This window comes from Astatotilapia calliptera, chromosome 22 (assembly GCF_900246225.1).
Source record: "Astatotilapia calliptera chromosome 22, fAstCal1.2, whole genome shotgun sequence".
Taxonomy (NCBI): Eukaryota; Metazoa; Chordata; class Actinopteri; order Cichliformes; family Cichlidae; genus Astatotilapia; species Astatotilapia calliptera.
In genome coordinates, this window is record NC_039322.1 from 20,254,793 (window position 1) to 20,274,658 (window position 19,866).

The following is a 19,866-nucleotide window of genomic DNA, read 5'->3' on the forward strand; positions in this document are numbered from 1 at the left end:
CAGCAATTCAGCTTGACCTTTGACCCTTCAGCTGAAGAAAGAGCAACTGTGACTTTCTGCCAAAAACATAGCAAAGACTTCAGTTATTTGACATCTACCTCAAAGGGGAACACAGATTTAGCCGCATGGCTGTATATGGACAAATCAGTGTTATCAAAACAGTAATACTTGTTTGGCAAAACTCGCAGTGAAAGGAGGCTTAAGAGAGTGCAGCTGCACATTAGATGATTGCAGCAGAATGTGGCAGAAAGTGGAAACCCCTTAGGTTATTTAGTCTTTGCTGTGCATTATATACTTAAATCATGACAAAATGCCTCAGAATGTGTGTGTGTGTGTGTGTGTGTGCCAAGTACAACCACTACAGTATAATACATAGAATAATATTTTTGAATAATATAATATTGTTTTTCCTCATTCCTTTTCAGTTAAGCAGTCAGTCCAACTAGTTAGATTTGCCTGTGGTTTGGACGGCCTGCTATCATCTCAGCCGCTCCCTTTCGTGGGATCCAGACCAGCACCATAGACCCGTGGACACAGACCAGAGCCTTCATCAACTCTCACACTCCCACCTCTCACTGGGGCCTCAGGTTTCCCCTCCATCCATCCCTCCCACCCTCTCTGCTTCCAGCAACCCCTACAGGCCTTTCTCCCTCTCTCCCCACATCAATTACAACCTTTCCCCGTTGCGCGAGCCCCCAGATCTATGACCCCAGGGGTTACAGAGTCTGAGAGGTCAGAAGTCATTCTCCCCACTGCGAACCCTGGCATCTCTCAGAAGATTCCGGCTCTCCGTCTGAAGCCCTGCGGCCATGCAGAGGCATACCCACATGACCCCCAGGGAGCCGAGGGAGACAGAGATACAACCCCATTCTAGTAAACAATGGTCTGTTCCAGTCAGTCTTGTCTCGCGAGCTAATTGATTCTCTGGAGAATTATTTTCATACACAGTTTTGAATGTCGAGGCCTCTCATCCATGGATCAACCAATATTTTAGTTTTTCCTTTGTGCTTTTCAGTGGGAAAAGATGCTTAAAAAACCCACCATAACGTGATCACTTTCACTGTGACACAACTGTGGTCGCTCAGTTTCCCCATCATTTTGCTCTTTTCCCTCTCCGGTGTAATGAAATCACTCACAAAAGTGAGTCTGTGGTTCTAAAAATCAGTGATTATGAGAAAAAAATCATTGTACACATATTAGTTTCTGGGTATTGTATACGTTTTTGCTACCTTACACAGAAAACATCCCATTAAATTCAAAATAATTCCAATATATTAATTATACTGATTGTTAGCAAACCGTGGGAATCTCTATACGCTTCAAAAGCCTTCATATTTACCAGTAATTACCAAAGATATTGAAGACGATGGAGTGCTAAACTGATTCAGTGGTGAATCCCATAATGAATGGCCAACAATCAAAGGATGGAACACGCAGTCAGCCAGGTTAAACACCAAGTCGATGACTCAGGTTGCTTTGTTGACCACAGAGTTTTGACATGGAACTCGGCCTCACGGAGCAGAATTGTATTTCTGTCACAGTTCCCAGACCTTACAGTATCAATAGCAGACACATTATCTCTAATGGGAGAGTCAGAGGGTGGAGAGAAGAGGAGACAGGGAAAGAGCGAGAGAGAAAGAAAGAGAGACACAGACACTGTAAAACGACGGTATCTCTATTGATTAACTGGAAGAGGACCTCCACTCCACACTCTCCTGTCCAGACATATGGGGTAATAAGGACCACTCTTCTCCACAAACCACCCCCCTGCATCTCTTCTCCCTGCACCCCAGCTAGAAAGCCTTTTAATCAGCCCCGGGGGGAATACATGGATATGATATGGAAGAAAAGGATGGGAAGAAAGAGAGAGGAAAAGGAGACAGGGTGAGAGGAGTCCATTAGTGAAACAGACACAATAGCTACAGGAACAGAACCGACTGCAAGGCGGTTTCCTTCATGCACTGAAAAAGACAGAGGTGCACAACAGGCCTGAAAATAGCACACATCCTGTACGCTGGCACATGCATGATATACCACAGTATATCATGAATAATAAAAGCTTTACCCTATACGAGTTTCTTCTTTAATGCTACATTCGAATCTTGATAGTGCTGCACATGCAGGTACACTCTGGTTTTGTGCAACACACAGCTGAGCTGATATCGCTCCAGATTTTCCAGGTCACATCACAGAGGGCTGTTTTCATGCTCGGCCAGGGCCATTTTCCTCTGTTTATGTAGGGCCTTTCTGTTTTCTTTTCCAAGGAGAAGGATGCCAATCTCGCCGAGCCAGACTAACTTTATCAGAGCAGCCATCTCTGACTTTGACATCAAATCCACAACTGCTTCTCATGCTGAAAAAAACTGTCAGTGCCTCGCCCTGCTGCTGGCCCCTCAGCCTCTTGACTCTGGAGAGACTGGAAAGGAGGGAGGAGAGCGCAAGGGAGAAATCTGAATTAGTAGTTAAAGCAGTGATCAATTTGAACTGGGAGTGAAATGTAAAGTGATCATAATTATTTGTCCGTTCGATTAAACAGAAAGACTTATGCCATACTTCAATTAGTGAGCACAATGAGAAGTGAATTACCTACTGGCCAGGTGGAGGCAAAAATCTGGACTGCAGCGCCCTCACGTGGTCAACAATGCGCGGTCGTTTTTCTTCTCTTTCTTTCTTTTTAAAATAAATAAACACTGAATTTTATTTCATTGTAAATCAAATTTACAATACAATAAAACTGAATCAATGCACGTGGAAATAAACAGTTAGAATTATTGTGTCATGCACAGATAAGTGTGCCAATGACCAGTTGCAGCCCTATAATAATTTGAATAAGAGATTATTATATTGCCCGGGGTATAAAGCCTAAGCACCACTAACTTGGAGCATAACTCAGTCAGTTTCTGGAAGACCACTGGGTCACTGAACGTAGCAAAGAGCGCTCAGTCCAGCAGCACTAAAACAAAACCTGTACTGAAAAGGGAAAAGAAATAAAGAGCTGGGTAGAGCAATGCATTTTTCATTATTACAACTTAATTTACAGAGAACAGACTGATGTAAAATTGCTTCCATATGTCCCCGCTGCGGGGCGCCACAGAGTCTGCCAGAAAAGCTATCATAATTTCCGAAGCGAGTTCCGCATTGTGATTGGCTAAGACGAACTGCAGGAGCTGGAGCGCTGAACCAATAGGAATGCGGGACTGTGATTCTTTCATTTGAGTGGCCAAACGTGGATGTCAATCAAGCAGCAACGAGCTCTGAAAGCAGAGAGCGGCCAGTCGGTTGTTTTGCTCTCTAGAGAGCAGACCTCCGCTACTGAGACCATCCAGGCACAATCACACATACACTCTACTGCATGACCACTGACACACACTGGACACATTCTATTGCATTTTCATTTAAGAAGTTCAAATAATAATAATAATAAAAATATATACTATTTTGTTATTGAAATAAATAAATATATTTAAATACTTAGTTGTACGATTAATTATCATTTAGACTATATCATGATCAATCGTTACTATTATTTTATCTCAATAAAACAAAAATCTCAAACACTGGCCGTTAATTAGACACATATTTATGGAATATTTTTAAAATTTTAGAAATAATTATCGTCACAATATACAAAGTCAGAAAAGTTTATGATGAAGGGGTTATTTTATTTGCTTCAGACATTTACTGAAAGATGAAATTTTTATTTTGAAATTATTATTTTGTGTATAATTGTATCGCCTTTTCAGTCATTTTATATATGAGCTGTTTTTAAATAGAAACGTTATGAGTTTTTTTATATAGGAAAAAAACATTTTACAATTATATATAAAGATATCTATCTATATATATCTACATCTATATATCTATATATCTATATATCTATATATCTATATATATATATATATATATATATATATATATATATATATATATATATATATATATATATATATGTAGGGTCAGAGTAGTGATCTGTCCGCTTTGCTAATTAAACATTTTCATTAAATCTGTTGGGCCATTTAATCAAATGATCGGTATAGTCTGTGCTTGCATTGCTTACAATGTTCACACATTTTTCACAGACACAAAAAAGTGACTATCCAAATGTATTTTTTATGTTTTATATTTTTGCTGTGGTATTGTTAACTTGTAAATAAATAAATAAAACAAAATAAAATAAAGGCAACAAATCCTTTTAAAGGTTAAAAACGTAATATGAGATTTCATTTGTGAAGCGGCTTCAGCGTGGCCCGCACTCTGCATACACTAAAATCTGGCCAAGGTCACTGCAAAAACAATTACAAAACAATTACAACACCTCCCGTAAAACCTGAAAAAGAATGACAAAGTAGTCCGCTCAAGTCACCGCGAGTTCCCTCACGTTTCCCATGAGTCTTTGCGTGGACTAAATCGTGCGCACGCGCACTGATATCCCTCAGATCGCGTTTAATTCCACCAATCAGCGTCGTCCTCGGAGGAGCATGTGGGGGTGATTTAAGAGCTCTGCCCCAATAAAACTGTCAGAACTTCACAAAGTTGATTTAAATGTGTTTCACATCGTTATGAAAATACTCGCGGATTAATCAAATGACTGCACGCTGGCGTCAGATCAATTGGAGCAGATTACCATTCGCAGCTTCTTTAGGGAGACGTGATTTGGAGCGTTTAGATTCTCTACACATCCGGCCACCAAGTCGATCCGACAGCTGACATAAGATGGACAGCAAATGTCATATTAAGGGCCTTTTCTGATTTTTCTTCTTTCTTTTTGTTTGTTTGTTTTTCTTTTTGGATATTGATTTTTATTCTATATTCTGTGACTCCTACATCATTGAAGTAGATCCTGCAACAGTGTTGCAGCTGCATCCTCGGGGAAGTTTGATGTTGCCAATTTTCAGATAAGCCCACCATCGCACTTGTCTTCTAGATTTGTGTGTGTGTGTTCTGCAGGGGGAGGGAGGGGGAGGGAGGGTCGACTGTCTGCTGCTGGGAGAGAGCCCAGCTGACAGGCAGTGCGTGTTGAACTTGATGTGGTGGTGTTGAACTAGGCTTGTTAGAGAATGCGATTTTCTAGACTTCTTTGTGATGCAGCGCCACATAAAAATGTCTGTCCGGGGAAGATTTGCAAAAGGCTTACGGTGGGATTTTCATCCCACGGAAAACTCAATTACTTACAGCACCCACATTCAGACATAAACAAAGTACAGCAGTCTGCTGGTCTTTATACTGTACTACGCGATGGTCACCCAGGGGAAGGTGTTTACAGCGGATTCTTCGACAGCATGTTGTCGCTACTATTATTTATAGTGTGCTGTGAGTAACATATTGGTGCTACTCGTGCAGCTATGAAGGTCACGTCAATTAAAGGAATAGAATCTTAAATGAAATGATAACATTAAAAAACGCATCATCATTCAAAACTCTTGGTCTGTCATCATTTTATCAACTGACGTAAAATCAATACAAAAGAAACAACTGACTTTACAGAGTGTCACGTTCAGTCTTTGATTTAACTTCATAGACAAGTTTGCAGGTCTAATCAACCAGAATCTGCAAAATTTATGAGTCTTTAGTATCAATTACTGCATTTTAAGCAGTAAAACACATTCAAAATACTAATACACGTCGGTTAATTATTAATTACCACTGTTAGACACCAGGGGTCGCAAGTGTACCAGATGGTGGAGGATTACCAACTTTGTGTGGGACTGCAAAGCATATCCACTGTCTCACATAGACACTGGCCTACATTTTGATTAGCTGTAGCCAAAATATTTCAGTTTCAGACAAAAGAAAGGAAAATAAGTAGCTGAAGCAACAGTTCTTCTTACAGCAACTGTAAGAAGAACACCACAACTCTCGCCCCAAATTGCTGAGGTCTGCTCACTCAGAAACAACTTTCACTTTTCACTTTCAGCACATTGATGTAAGTCTCACTCTACTTTGCAGTAGTTTTGGTTTTTACTTAATATAGGAATGTTTTGATCCCCCTTCAGGCTACCAATACTTTTGCACATATTTCACAGTTTTCCTCTGCAATACATAACAGTAAATATGTCATTGCTTGATTTAACATTTCTGTTCTGTTGCTTTAATTGAACTTAAGCCTATCTCTTATCACACTACTGACATGAGCTACCTTAAACCTCAGATGACCAGGAATCAGCAAACATGGCAAATATCAGCCAGACATAGAGCCTGGATGTCTGAGACAATCAAGTGTTATTAACTCTTATGCCACTGCCTTGTGTAATCTGTAACCTTTATCAGTTGTTTTGTAGACATGATTCTCATTGTGTGTTAAGATGTAAAAAAAAAAAAAAACAACAACAACAACAACAAAAAAACAACCAAAACAAAGTGGGCACAGACAAATACACCACAAATGACAGTTTTTTCATCAAAGTCTCTTTTACACTAGAAATTAACAGTGCAGTGCCTTTGCACAGTATTGTTCTTACAACTGGAAGACGGAGAAAAAGGAGAACCTAGCATAGCATAGTGGCTGAGCAATGTGTGAAGGAATTATTGTAACTTAACAGTTAACATGAGGGCTGACTGAACATATTCTGACAGACCACTTGGAAAAGATAGTGGCTACAAAGTCAAAGGAAAGCTACAGCAGACCTAAGAAATAATAACAGGAGGTGGATTGTCATTTCCTTGTGTATAGGGCAAATAATCATGGGTTGAAAAACATGTTAGGGAATGACTTCACCTTTATGTCAAAACAACCATTTAAACAAACAAGAAACCTATCAGAGATACATACACAGTCACACAGACAGATATACACATATGCATAGCAATAGATCATAAAATCCTGTTACACACAAAAAACAGAGTAATATGAAATAAAGACATAAACACAAAGATAAACACAGTGGTGTTATTACTAAGTGGGAGGACTAGTTAAATGCAAGATTAAAAAGGTATCTTTAAGAGTTTCTTGATATTATCCGTAACTATCTGAGCTTTCTTCTCCAATATGTTAAGGTACACTTTTCCAGAGCTTTGTTTTGTTTTTTCAGAAACTGGGAAAGCTGCATTCCCAATTTTCCTCTGTGGGGTATTGCTATTGTTAGCTATCGCATAGCTAACAATTTGGCCTTGGAAGATCTAACAGAGTGAGTAAGTAGAGTGACAGACTTTCAGATAATGTTCAAGACCTTCTTTCAAATGACATGAGTATCCTTTCCTATATAATAAGCATTCATAAACATTGCTGAATTTAGAATTGCTTCTTCAGTGAAAGTAGGAATATTACAATGTATGTGACACTGTTACATGCATTCAGTTTCTTACATATAAACAGAGATTTTTTATCACAAAAGTGGGCAAAACATATTTTTTGATGCAGAATGGTCTGTCTTTTCGACATTCTATTATAAAATAGGTCATAAAGCAATAGTCTAAAGTAGGCTAAAAGTACCTAGAATCTGCGTAGGCTACCTCTCAGCACTGATCATGAAGCCAGTATAAAGTCAGATTTTTTAGAAGGCCAGGGGGTACAATGTACTATGTTTTAAGGACTTCGCCTTTGGCATTCCTCTTTCTTAGTGAGTTGAGTCACGAGGGCCCAGACCTTTGTAACAACTGAAAGTGTAATTCAGTTGTTTACCAGTAGGCTGAAAAAAGGAACAAATGCAGGTCAGTAGCACAAACATAAAGGAAATGCAGCCCAGCCATGCTTCTGAGAAATCCCCTTTACACCAATAAAGCATTATATATTAGAATATGAACCTACATAGAGGAGTACCTCTTGTTTATGCGGTGATTCAACTTTCGTGTAAACAATATTTGTAGTTAATATCAGGGTGGAGGCTGCCTTTATAGAAGCAACTACCCCGTTCTCTTATTGATCAAAAGCTGACGCGACAGGTGTGTTAACCAATCAGAATTTGTTGTGGTGAGCGTTTTGGTCCAATCAGCACGAATTATGCAAATTCCGAAACAAAGTTCCCCCTGTACCAGCACGGTGATTGCAGTGAGCCTCCCATGTTTTATTTTCTGTTTAATTATCGTCGTCAAGAGTGTTGTGATAAGTAGGTATTGCTTATGAATAACTCATCCGCTGCAAGGCGCTGAAGAACAAACTGTTTGTTATGTTTGCGCTAACAGGTTTGCGTTAACCGGTAGAGAAAGCTAACTGCTAAAGCTAGCATAGCTATCTTGCTAGTTCGCCGGTACAGGCGGTCCTCTTTGTCTGACAGGGGAAGGCGTGCTCTTTTGTTAAGCTTTCCCTTTGTCCCTTCGGGAAAGAGGAACTGTTGGGTTGGGATTTCACAATTATCCACAGTTCTGAAAGTATTTAGAAAATGCAGATCGCCAAAAAATACTTTTCAGAAAGCCTGATTCAGTTAACCATCTTGCTCAGTTTGATTGGAGTTCGTGTGGATATCGACAGCTACTTGAGCGGCTATTATACGCCTTTGACAGAGATTAACTTGGGTCCTAGCTCAGCCTACATCCAGACACCGTTTCATATTTTGAGAGACACTTTTGATGGATATGGTGTACACCCAAAATGTCCCGAGTTGGACTATTTTTTTGCAAGTCGTCGGCTGCTGGACGAGGTGAGGACCCTCGGTTCCCCGCGGTTCCACACGCAGTTGAACGCATGGCTGGTGCACGAAGTGCCTGCAACTGACAAGGCTGACTGTGGGCCTTCAACCAGTAACAACACCGAATCTAGCTCAGGGCTAGAAAGTCCTGGCGAAGAATCCAGGGATGTCAGTGAACACCTGCCAGTCAGTGGCCCAGCAGTGTACCAGACAAACATTGAACTCGGACAAGGGCCTTGTGGCGCTGGAGCCTGCGGGTTTCTTAAAGAGGCAAGTTTGTGAATAATATGCCATAAAGTTGTAAAAACTTTGTTTCTAATGAGGCTATAATGTAACCTGCAACAGTGAAGGTGGTCTATCCCTCTAAAGTACTTGATTAACTGAGGTGACAAACGAGTAAAACTTCCGTAATAGCTAGCTTAAGCTATTACTAGCTAACTAGCATAACTAACCGTTGAACTGGAAAGATGGGTGTTATCCAACAACTACGTTATTTTACTGGAGTATTTACTGGTGAACCAGGAAGCAAGTCAAAAAAATATTCTGGAATGCAAATTTATTTTCGTTTTGTCAGGCTCTGTCAGGCCCTTGTCACAAATCACAATCCAGTAATGTGTCTTTAGTCAGATTATGTCACTTACATCCGTAATGACAATGTGTTAACTTGGATAAGTCACCTAATCAGTGTAGTAAGTAACTTAAACATAAAGCTTAATAACATGTCTACCAAACATCATATACTGTATATGCGGCATACAGCTGCCTGCTGCACTTGTCACTCTTTCACTATGGTACTTGTCACATTAAGCAATCTGGGAATAGTAACTATAGAATTACTTCAGCAGAAAACACCATGCAAAGACAGGTGTAACTAATGTCTGTACTTTATGACAACAAATATATTATAACACTGTAATTACAACCTTTATATTCAGTCCTCCTAGTAGTGTAGTCTTTCTAGAGCATGGCAGAAAGAGCTGATTGGTGGATATTGTATCCCAAAGGCAGTTTATGTTGTCAGTTGTGTAACTATATCTCTTTTCTCCTGACCCAACCACCAGCTGCGCCCTTTGAGGGGTGGAGAAGTGAGACTCGGATCCCCACCCTGTTTGCTTACACAAAAGCAGTTTTCCATAGTTAAGCACTGCTCTTCCTAGGGTTGCTTTTCATGTGTATAATGTGATGTTGACTCATTTGTTGTTGATGACAAGAGATGGGTCGCCATACCCCCCCCAAAAAAAAAAAAAAAAAAAAAAATTACAAGCCTTGTTGTTTGTTTTGCAAATGGCCTTAGTGTCTGAGAATATACAATATGCAGGAGCTGTATATAGTTATCCCGTTGAAGGTGTATCAATAACTTTTTGTCATTATTTGGCTTTAGTCTTAGTGTGAAAGCAAAAACTTTTTGCTTTCACACTAAGACTAAAGCCAAATAATGACAAGAAGTACTCAAGACCAGTCTAGTTCTGCCCAAGTTCTGTCTGGGCTTGTTGGTCTCCACTTTTCCTGTTTCAACTGGTCTAGGAAGTGAATCAGTTATTGATACACCTTCAACAGGATAACTATATACAGCTCCTGCATATTGTATATTCTCAGAAACAAAGGCCATATAATATATATTTTTAGAACAAATGAGAATTCTATTATATCTTTAATTGGATATATCGTGAACTTTCTAATCTTGGAAGCTGGTGACCTTTATTTCTGTAGGTGTATCAGAGGGTAATTGGCTTAACTTTTACAATGATTGCTTTGTAATCATAAATAAATAATCTAATCTTGTTTATAACAGAATCATCTCATGACAGAAGAGTCATACTGTAAAGACTCAATTGAGATCAATGAACTACCGCTAGAAATGTAACGATGTTTGGAGTTCTTTACTAAGAATTAACAAATTGTTTTTCCTTTTCTTTCCTCTTCACTTCTAAACTGAATTCCCTCCTCTCTTTTCCCTGCCAGGAGGAAGATGTTAAAGTTAAAGAAGAGGAGGAACCTGCTCCAGTCTCTCAGCTGGCTCACAGTTCCACACTGGAACAAGAGGTACTGTTGGCACTCTTTCATGTATTTTAATGACCGTAACAGTGCTGGATTTTTTGTGAGAATACACAGTAGTGTTTGTCCATCTGCAATGATGCATGTATAACGTTGGCATCAATTTTAGGCTGGTTATATTGATTTAACTAGAAAAATCAGGGACTCACATTACATATTTACTGAAATTGCATCATTTTGATGACAGTGCTGTTTTAGTAACACCACAGAATATGATTAGAAAGGTTGAAGCATAGTAATTACAGTCTCACAGGCAGTTCCTTATAGTAAAAAGCTATGCAGAAGCTAAATATAAATTCATTTTTCTTGTTCATTTTTTTTCATCAGTTACTTTGCTATGATTGTATACTGACAACAAAACATATCACTTACTTTTTTAAATTTACATCAGATTTTCTGTGTGTTGTCTCTTTCAGAGCCTGCTGGAAGGCATCACTGCACTGTCCAGTCCAACACGCCATCCCTCTGCTACTCTTGATATTGACCAGCAGTGGAACAATTTACTTTCTGTTGCAGACCTTGATGTAAGTTTCATGTTCATCTTCATGTTCATTAAATTAAGCCTTATATAAAATTACATTAGTTTAGGGACATGCATACAGACACGTGTATTGCAGATTAGAGGTTTAGTTTACCACATTGATCTAACTGTTGTTTTAGAGGATTTTCAAAGTTTTGGAGAATAAAGTTCGACTAATAGGTCTCTCTAAAATATAGGACTTGGACCCCCTTGTGACTGAGCGTCTGTCAGATCTCGACACTGACATCACCAGCGCCATCAGCCGGAATGTCAGTCTGCATGATGCTATGCTAACCAGTCCTGGAGTGTTTGGGTTGGCATCTGATAGAACTGAGCCCAGGACCACGACCCAACAACAAAGGGCTCTCTTTCGAATGGAATCCATAGGCTCTTTAAACTCAGATGCTTCACCTGGGATGGCTCTAGGTCTTGCTGCACTCCCCTTTGCCTCAGTATGTAACATAACAGGAAATGTGTCATCAAATAGTGCACTGGGTGGCTGCCTAGATGAGGCAGTGTTTGACCAGATCAATCAGCTTGGTTTGGAAGGTCTGGACTCAATTGACAGCAGCCTGATGGACTGTTTGGACAGCATAGACCCACGGGTCCTTGAGGACTTGGAGTCAGACTCTGGTCTCTCTTTGGAGAGCAGCTCTGGAGGTCCAGTCTCTCCAGGTTGGTTCAGATTGCTTTCTATACTTGGAAGAGTTACATGTCTTAATTTCTGTTTTATGAAGCTACGAAATTTTCAGTTAAATATGCTGACACAGTCATTAACTCCTCACTTTGTCCAGGCTCATCTGAGATGTCATCCTCATCCAGTTCATACTGCGAGGATGAGTGTGGAGCTACAGGCTACAGCAGTGAGGCAGACTCAATCCCCTCTAAAGGCATTGTTGACTACACCACAGCATGGCCACCTGTTGAGAGTGTGTGGCATGATCACAGCTACTCATCTGCCAATTTCTTTAACCAGCCGTCAGTAACGCTGCCTCGCAAAAACATCAAGGAGGAGCCTCTCAGCGATGATGATGGATTCCGGCTGGAAGAAGGGGAGCTGAGTCGTGATGAGCTGCGCGCCCGTGCTATGTGCCTGCCATTCTCTGTTCTGCAGATAGTTAACATGCCTGTTGAAGAGTTCCTGGAAGTTCTTGATGGTCATGGCTTTTCCCCTGAACAGGTGACCCTCCTGAGGGACATCCGCAGGCGTGGTAAGAATAAGCTGGCAGCCCAAAACTGCCGCAAGCGCAAATTAGATGCCATCACTGGGCTCCAGGAGGAGGTGGAAAGGTTGCAAGTTCAGAGAGACAAACTGCTGAGGGAGAAGCACCTTACAGCAAAAACAATGGGTGCTGTGGGCCATCAGATAAGGCAGCTGACCAGAGACATCCTGTCCCGGCTGAGGGATGAATCAGGAACACCCCTGAACCCAGACAGATTCACCCTGCAGTGCGGGGCTAACGGTAGGGTTGTAGTTCAGCCTGTAAGACGACCTGCTGTCTCCACATCTGGCAACAAAACAGACAAGAGAAAGAAGGGAAAAAAGCAATAATGCAGCATTTCCTGCTGAGACTTGATCTTTTTGGTTTTGGGATATTGCGGAACCTAATTGCCTGACTCTGGTTTTAGGGACTCCTGTTTTGCTAAAGTGTGTGTTGATTCACCACTGTTGAGAACCTAAATGCAAAAAGAAAAGACACTCAAAAAATAAGTAAAAGAAAAAAAAATGTAAATATGTTATTTGATCGTAAAAATGTAGATCACACACTGGACATTCTCTTCTTGTTAAAGGTGGATGTGGCCGATGGGGTAGTTTAAGGGAACAGCTAAGCTGTTGGTAATGCCAGCAGTCTCTTTGTGCCTGTTAACATTAAAGTCATAGTCTTTCTCATTTTTACAGAAAATTGTAGGCAATCACGCATGTTTAAAAGTCAGCTTGGCCAGGATTGTGATATTTCCAGACAGGATAGAGATCTAAGAGGAGTATTTACCTGTAATCTTGCCTTTAGTGTTTTCCTACTCGGTATAAGAACGAGGTTAAAGGGTTGTATTTATTAAACTTTCTTAGGTCCATGAAATGCTTATAGAACTGTTAAGGACGTTTTCCCCCCTCTCCCAAAATGGTAAACTTTGGTCAGCGTGATAAGAATATTGGGTTATTACAAGTCCAAAGTTTACTGATTTGTTCCCAGTATTTGAGGGCATGCACTGTTTGAGTAAAAAAAATAAACTGAAATAAAAAAAATCAAATAGATGTCTTTTGCTTACATGTCTTGATGACGTGCAGTATACCAATGACTCAAAGGACTTGGCCTTAATTTGCATTTAATGTGTTTTGGTAAATACGTATGTACATCATACATAAGTGCATATATCCATAACAAAAAAGTTCTTGCATAAGAATTCAACTATAGTTTAACCCCTTTCATTTGAAGTGTTTTAGAGTTTTTGGCAAGATTATTCTACCTCACAGCTTAGTTTTTGTTAATTTTGGCTACATAAAAAAAAAAGCCCTCACCCCGCTTTGCTTTTTTTCTTTCTTTTTTTTTTGTCTTTTGAAGTGCACTCGATAACAACAATTTCATTATAAATGTGACCGTAATCACACATAAAAGATTCAGTTTCTGAAACAGGAAAAATAGAATCACCAACTTTATTTAAAAGGTCTGAATGCTGTTTGAATGTATGTGTTTGTTTGTTTGTTTGTTTGTTTGTTTGTTTGTTTGTTTGTTTGTTTGTTTTTTTAAAGAATATTTATTATCTGAGTAGAATCAAGTGATATTAAAAGTCTGCATCTTATTTATGTGTACACACAAGTAGTCACCTGAGTGAGTAAACTGAAGAAAGATGCATAAAGTATTTGAATAGTGATCAATCTGAAGCACAATTTGAATGAACTGAAATTTTGACTTCTTTACAAGTACTTGTGAGTTTTTTTCTTTTTGGATAAATTTGATTCTCAGGCCCCAGTTTTGTTTTGTTTTTTTCTGGCTAAAATTTGAAATTCTCTAAAGTGCACTTGTTTAATACAAATCCTTCATTATCAAAGTCACCCCAATTAAACAAACTGCTAAAAAAAACCCTAAATAATAAATTACTGATTGATATTTAAGAAGTTTGAATGATGTTTGGATGCCTCCTTTTTATATGTATAAGATTTTTTGGCAGTTGAAGTATTAATAGAGGTCGCCGCCCTGTTCCTGGTTATGCTGCACAATAAGTCAGCTGAGTGAGTGAAATTGAGAAAAGTCCATGAGGTAGTTTATGCAGCTTTCGGTTTTCTTTTTTTCTTTGTTTGTATTTTCTTGTTTGGCTTGAACCTTTTGTTTGCTGTTTGTATGAATTTTGTTTTCGTAAATATTTGCTTTGTTTCTGAAGTTAAATGTGTTTGATTCCATTGTGATTTTTGAAAGTGTGCGTTTGCTTACAGAACTTGAGTTGCTCCTGCAGACTTTTTAAAATAAAAAGAAATCTTTTGAAATACTTTTGAATGGCCTTGATTTTAAAATCAGCATATAGGAACATATTATTCAAAAAATGCAGTCTTAAAATATCAATGGATATTATAGATATCTATTGATCTATTATAGATTAGGGATTACAAACATAAGGCCTGGGGGCAAAATTGGCCTGGCAACAGATGCAATCTGAGCCACTGGACAGCTTTTTAAAATGTGATGGATGGTACACATTTTGGATTTTTTTTTTAAACTGTATTTTCCGTGTTTTACAGCTTTTCTTAATGATAAAAATCCTACTCCCATCACTATTCACACCAATTTGAGTAAGTCATAGGTAATATTAGATAAAAAAAACTTAAATGACAGAAACGTTTCTGATTTCTGCAGTGCGTTCACAGTAAATAAATAAATAAGGATATAGTCTATCAATAAACAAAACCTTTCTATTATATAGTTACAGAACAGTCTGGGCAATGAGCAACCATAACTACACATGCATTTCCTACAATCTTAGATTGTAGGATTGTTTGTTTGTTTGAAATAAATTAACAAACAAACAAACAATCTAAGCCAAAAGAGTCGTGCTGACTGAGTTCTATTTAATACAGCTTAATTTCTTTATCATGCAAAAATAACCAGCATATGCTGTTGAAATTGCACTTCTTTTTCTTATATTAAGATTCTGCAGACATTAAAGGTGTAATTAAACCTCTTTACACTGGTCCGGCCCACGTGTAAACAAAATTTTCTGCATGTGGCCCACGATTCAAAATGACTTCGATATCCCTGATGTAGAGTTCTAGGCTTCATCATCCACAGGTTTTGGAGAGCGAAAAGCGTTTTCTAACCGGGCTTCCGTAGATGGTGCACAAGTATGCGCACAAGAATGCGCGTGAGTAGCTTTTGGCGCCCGTGCTGTTGAGCCACACTTTTGTAGACATAAAGAATCAACTGACCGCGTGGAAAAGAAGTGCCGTTGGAGCGATTCTCTTGTTTTAGGGTATGTATGCAGATACCGACTTGTTTAAAAAAAAAGGTTATCATTAACAGAGGTGTCAGAGTTAATTGGTTCACTGTAACAAAATAGCAGTATATGCTAGCCAGTTGTTTTACCATCTGACGCTGTCTCGAATGAGAGAGAAACGCTCTGTTAACTACAGTTGCAGTACTTTAACTTAAACAGGCAAGCGAAAAGTAACAGTGTCTGTTCCTTGTAATGCTGTAGTTGTATCATAGATCTTAAGATTATGTATCCGTTTCTAAAACGTCGAGTGTCGCATTAAACTTGAGTACGTTATTGTTAGCGCAAGTTACGTTAACGTTACCCGCACGTTTTTTTTGTGCCAGCGCACCTATTTTAAGTCCCTCCGCATTGCAGTTGACACAATAAAAGTGAAGTAGGTTTTCCCTAACGGTTAAAGGCCAGCTAAAGTTAGCATGCGAGCTAACGTTATAAGAATTTGGCTATCTTTGAATACTTTAATAGTTTATCGCTAAGCTAGCTAATGCTACGTTTTTACTTCCCTTTGGTGGCCATCCCTTTGTCAAGGTTGCCTAATTTTAATACCCCAATGGGCAAATAACAGTCTTCACAGTTAAATTCGTTTACGATCCAGGTGTCTGTGGCGGCTTTAGGGCCTATGGCCAATCCTAAATGTGGATATCAGGAGCACATGAATGTGAAGGATTTGTTATTATCAAATTCCTTTTTTTGTTTGTGTTTTTAGATCACAAAATGGGAAAGAAGCAGAATACCAAGAGTAAGAAGGATGCACAGGATACACAGGAGGAACCTGAAGAATTCGTTGTGGAAAAAGTGCTGGACCAGCGTGTTGTGAATGGGAAAGTAGAATTCTACCTCAAGTGGAAAGGATTTACAGAGTGAGTTGGCTGGGACTCCTGCCCCCCTCCTGCTGAGCTGGAAGTGCTTCCCTGGTATGGGGTTGTGCTATACTTTTGTTTGAAGTCATTGTGGTTGCATGAAGACGGTGCCTTCATTCAAGCAAGCTAGCTGATGCTAGTATTTGGCTTTTTTTTTTTTTCCTAAATGGAAATCAGTGTGAATTGATGCAATGCAATCGTTGACTCTCTTTCTGCTTGTTTAGTGCTGATAATACTTGGGAACCAGAGGAGAACCTGGATTGCCCTGAGCTGATTTCAGCATTTTTAGAGGCTCAGAAGAACGTTAAGGAGAAACCTGCACCTGTTAAGAGGAAGGCCTCCACGGAAGAGCCAGAGACTGAACCTAAGAAGAAGGATGTGGTGAGTTCCTTTGCTTTCACAAGTTTCTGCAATTAGCATGTCCTAGAGACAATTTAAATTTAGAACCGTCAAGCTTAACATGAGGGCCATTCAGAGAAAGGGTTGCATAACTTAAACAAAGACGAGCATTATAATAAATGAATGTATTATAAATAAATCATATTTGTGCTTAGCTAGGGTGGTGTGTAGACATTTAACTTAGTATTATACTTGTATAATTGTGACAAACCTAATTTTGAATAAGTCACTCAGACCATTCTCTTGAAATGCAGCTGCTTCTGAACTTATGCTAGAAAGTGCAAGGATTTTAAATGAATCAAAATGTGTTGTTTTGTTTCCTTCCCATCTTATATGCCTACATTCTCTGTTGTAACCACCTACAGGCTGAGAAACCACGTGGTTTTGCTAGGAACCTCGAACCCGAGCGAATCATTGGCGCAACAGACAGTAGCGGGGAGTTGATGTTCTTGATGAAATGGTACATTTTTATGCAATATTTCTGGTCATTGAAGAAAAAAAAAAAATCTCATATCTTTGTCTCCTTGGAAGCAAAATATAATGAAATGACTGTTAGTTCAAGACCTTTGCGCAGTAATGTTTTGTTAATCTAGGCAGTGTAAGTCATAGGATGGATGTGCATGGTAGTCACTGGTGTTTCATGCTACAATGGACGGCCAGTGAATTCAAAAGTATTGAGTGCTATGATTTCTGGATCCTTCACAGTACAAATAATTATCCTGAAATATTGTAATAGCAATCAAAGAAAGTTTAAACTGAAGGAAGTGTAACTGAGTGGAATTACTTGGATAATTGGATGTTGTTGTTTTTTTTTTTGTTTGTTTTTTTGTTTTTGTTTTTTTTTGTTCTGTTCTGTTTTGTTTTTTGATTTATTTTTAAGTTGTTTGCATTTGAGCTCTTAAAAATTGGAAACTTTCTTTGTTTCACTAAATATTTATTCTTAAACCCTTGAACTTAAAGCTCAGTTTCTACACTTCAGTTGCCTTTCACTGCTTAGATCTTGCTACATGGTGTACAGAGCCACAGTTATGAAACTGTCACTGTCCAGGCTGTGTTCCTGCTGTAAACCTTTCCTCAACTTATAAACTTAGTTGATTTAAAGTACATTAATTTATGCTGGCTTTCTATAATGTTCCTCTCTCAATCTGCCTTCTTTTAGGAAAGACTCAGATGAGGCAGATTTGGTCCCAGCCCGTGAGGCCAACACCCGCTGTCCTCAGGTGGTCATATCCTTTTATGAGGAGAGACTGACCTGGCATTCCTGTCCAGAGGATGAAGCCCAGTAGTTCTTCTCTGCAACCCATGCAGTAGTCTACATCAACATTGTCAACCTTTTCCTCAGGACTGGATTTCTCCTGACTTGCCTTCTAGGTCTAGCTAAATTAGTCTTTTTTTTTTTGTTTTGTTTCTTTTTTATTTTGGAAGAAGTTTCAACACTTGCGTGGCAGTCGGTGAGTTCTGTTGTAAATATAAGCTTAGCCGATTGTGAGAACAGGTGATAGTGTTTTGATTAAGAAGTAAAGAAAGAAGCCTTCTTGTATTATTGTGAATGACTGATCTCTTTAGCCCCTTTTCAGACACGAGATGTACAACAATGTTGGCTTCAGCAGTCTGCTCAGCAATCTGTTATTCCAACATGGATTGCGCTTGTGTTCCTAATGGCTTCATTTAAATGTATCCAAGATGGTGAAGGAGAGCTCTGTAGTACGCACAATTTAGCCATACATTCAGAAGGCTTGTTTGTGGGTGAGGTGCAACTACAGTTTTGATTGGTTTTCTCACCCTTTTTCAATAACAGCACAGGATCTGACTGTGTGTCGTTCAGAGCTGTGCACTTCCTTCTGGAGTGTGAATAGTAAAAATGCTTCATGGAGGAATGATACTGTATTTAAAGTCAATAGCTAAAGTTAAGACTAAATGTGATGCATAGATTTGAAATTTAGGGCATTAACTAGTGAGCTTTGCAACTCAGAGATTCACAAGATACAAGTACAGTTGTAATCCAGTGCATGCATGTCGTTAATAATACTTGGTTTAGTTTAGGTGCTCATTTAGACTTGAAGTCAACACATTCAGATGCAGCCAGATTCATGGGAGCGAGTGCACAGCTGAAAAAGGACTGTTGATTAGGGCCACTTCCACCTTCGTCTTTGTTTAAATGTTTTAAATTCCAAAACACTTTTCTCACTCTGCCACATTCTTGCTCATGTTTTCTACTGTAGTGATGTTTTGTTCCATAAATACTTTTTGTATACTGTCTTTAAATATTGTTTGTCGTTCTAATAAAGGTTTTATGCCAGATTTTTTTTTTTTTGTCTTTTAGGTTTTTTTTCCCCAACTACAAATACATGTAAGACTTTACTGGAAGTAATTCAGAGCGAGTTGCATATGAAACGAAGTTAACAATTAGGATTTCCTTATGTACCTAATAGATGTTTCTTGGGTGAAGTTTTTTACAGTTTTGTCTTCATGCTGCAGTGCTTTGGTTTTCCCGTGGTTTCACTCTAAATGCAAGACTGCATAATGGCATGGGAGATAAGACAGTGAACCTTTGTGCATTACTGATTTCTGTGGGAAATCACTCAAGTTTCTTATTTGAGTGATTTGGACAAGGTCATGATAGATATCCAACCTTTAGTCCTAGCAGGAAAAAACAACTGCTGCATGAACGTTCACCTACAAATTTGATAACAAACAGCTAATTTCTCTGAAAAGTTTGTTCTGTAAATGCTAAAGAGTAGTGAGTAGCCTGCAGAAAGGATACAGGGATGGAAAATGGCCTGTTATTGTCATTTCCTCGTAAGTGTTTAACTTTTTTTTTTTTTTTTTTGTTTAAGTCAAATATCTATCCAAATAGATTAGTCTGTGGTGGCTATGATTTCATGTGATCTGTAGAGCAAGGTGTGTAGTTTGATTAAGTCAAATATCTAATCACAGCAACACAGTCATGTCTTATCTGTTAAGTGCTTGAATCATTTCAATATAGACA

The 19,866-nt window shown here is 38.9% G+C and overlaps 2 protein-coding genes across 2 annotated transcripts; both read left to right on the top strand.

Annotated features, from left to right (window-relative positions):
• The first annotated feature begins 7,782 nt into the window (after positions 1-7,782).
• nfe2l3 (nfe2 like bZIP transcription factor 3) lies at positions 7,783-13,386 on the top strand. Its single transcript, XM_026156892.1, has 5 exons — positions 7,783-8,831; positions 10,524-10,604; positions 11,033-11,140; positions 11,334-11,811; positions 11,931-13,386. Exons 1-5 carry the CDS (start codon positions 8,316-8,318, stop codon positions 12,686-12,688), a joined length of 1,941 nt encoding a protein of 646 aa, XP_026012677.1. The 5' UTR covers positions 7,783-8,315; the 3' UTR covers positions 12,689-13,386.
• Positions 13,387-15,435: 2,049 nt separating this feature from the next.
• On the top strand, positions 15,436-19,178 carry LOC113014873 (chromobox protein homolog 3-like). Its single transcript, XM_026156665.1, has 5 exons — positions 15,436-15,597; positions 16,325-16,478; positions 16,703-16,859; positions 17,243-17,337; positions 18,037-19,178. The coding sequence occupies exons 2-5, from the start codon at positions 16,333-16,335 to the stop codon at positions 18,161-18,163; spliced, it is 525 nt and encodes a 174-aa protein (XP_026012450.1). The 5' UTR covers positions 15,436-15,597; positions 16,325-16,332; the 3' UTR covers positions 18,164-19,178.
• Positions 19,179-19,866: the final 688 nt, after the last annotated feature.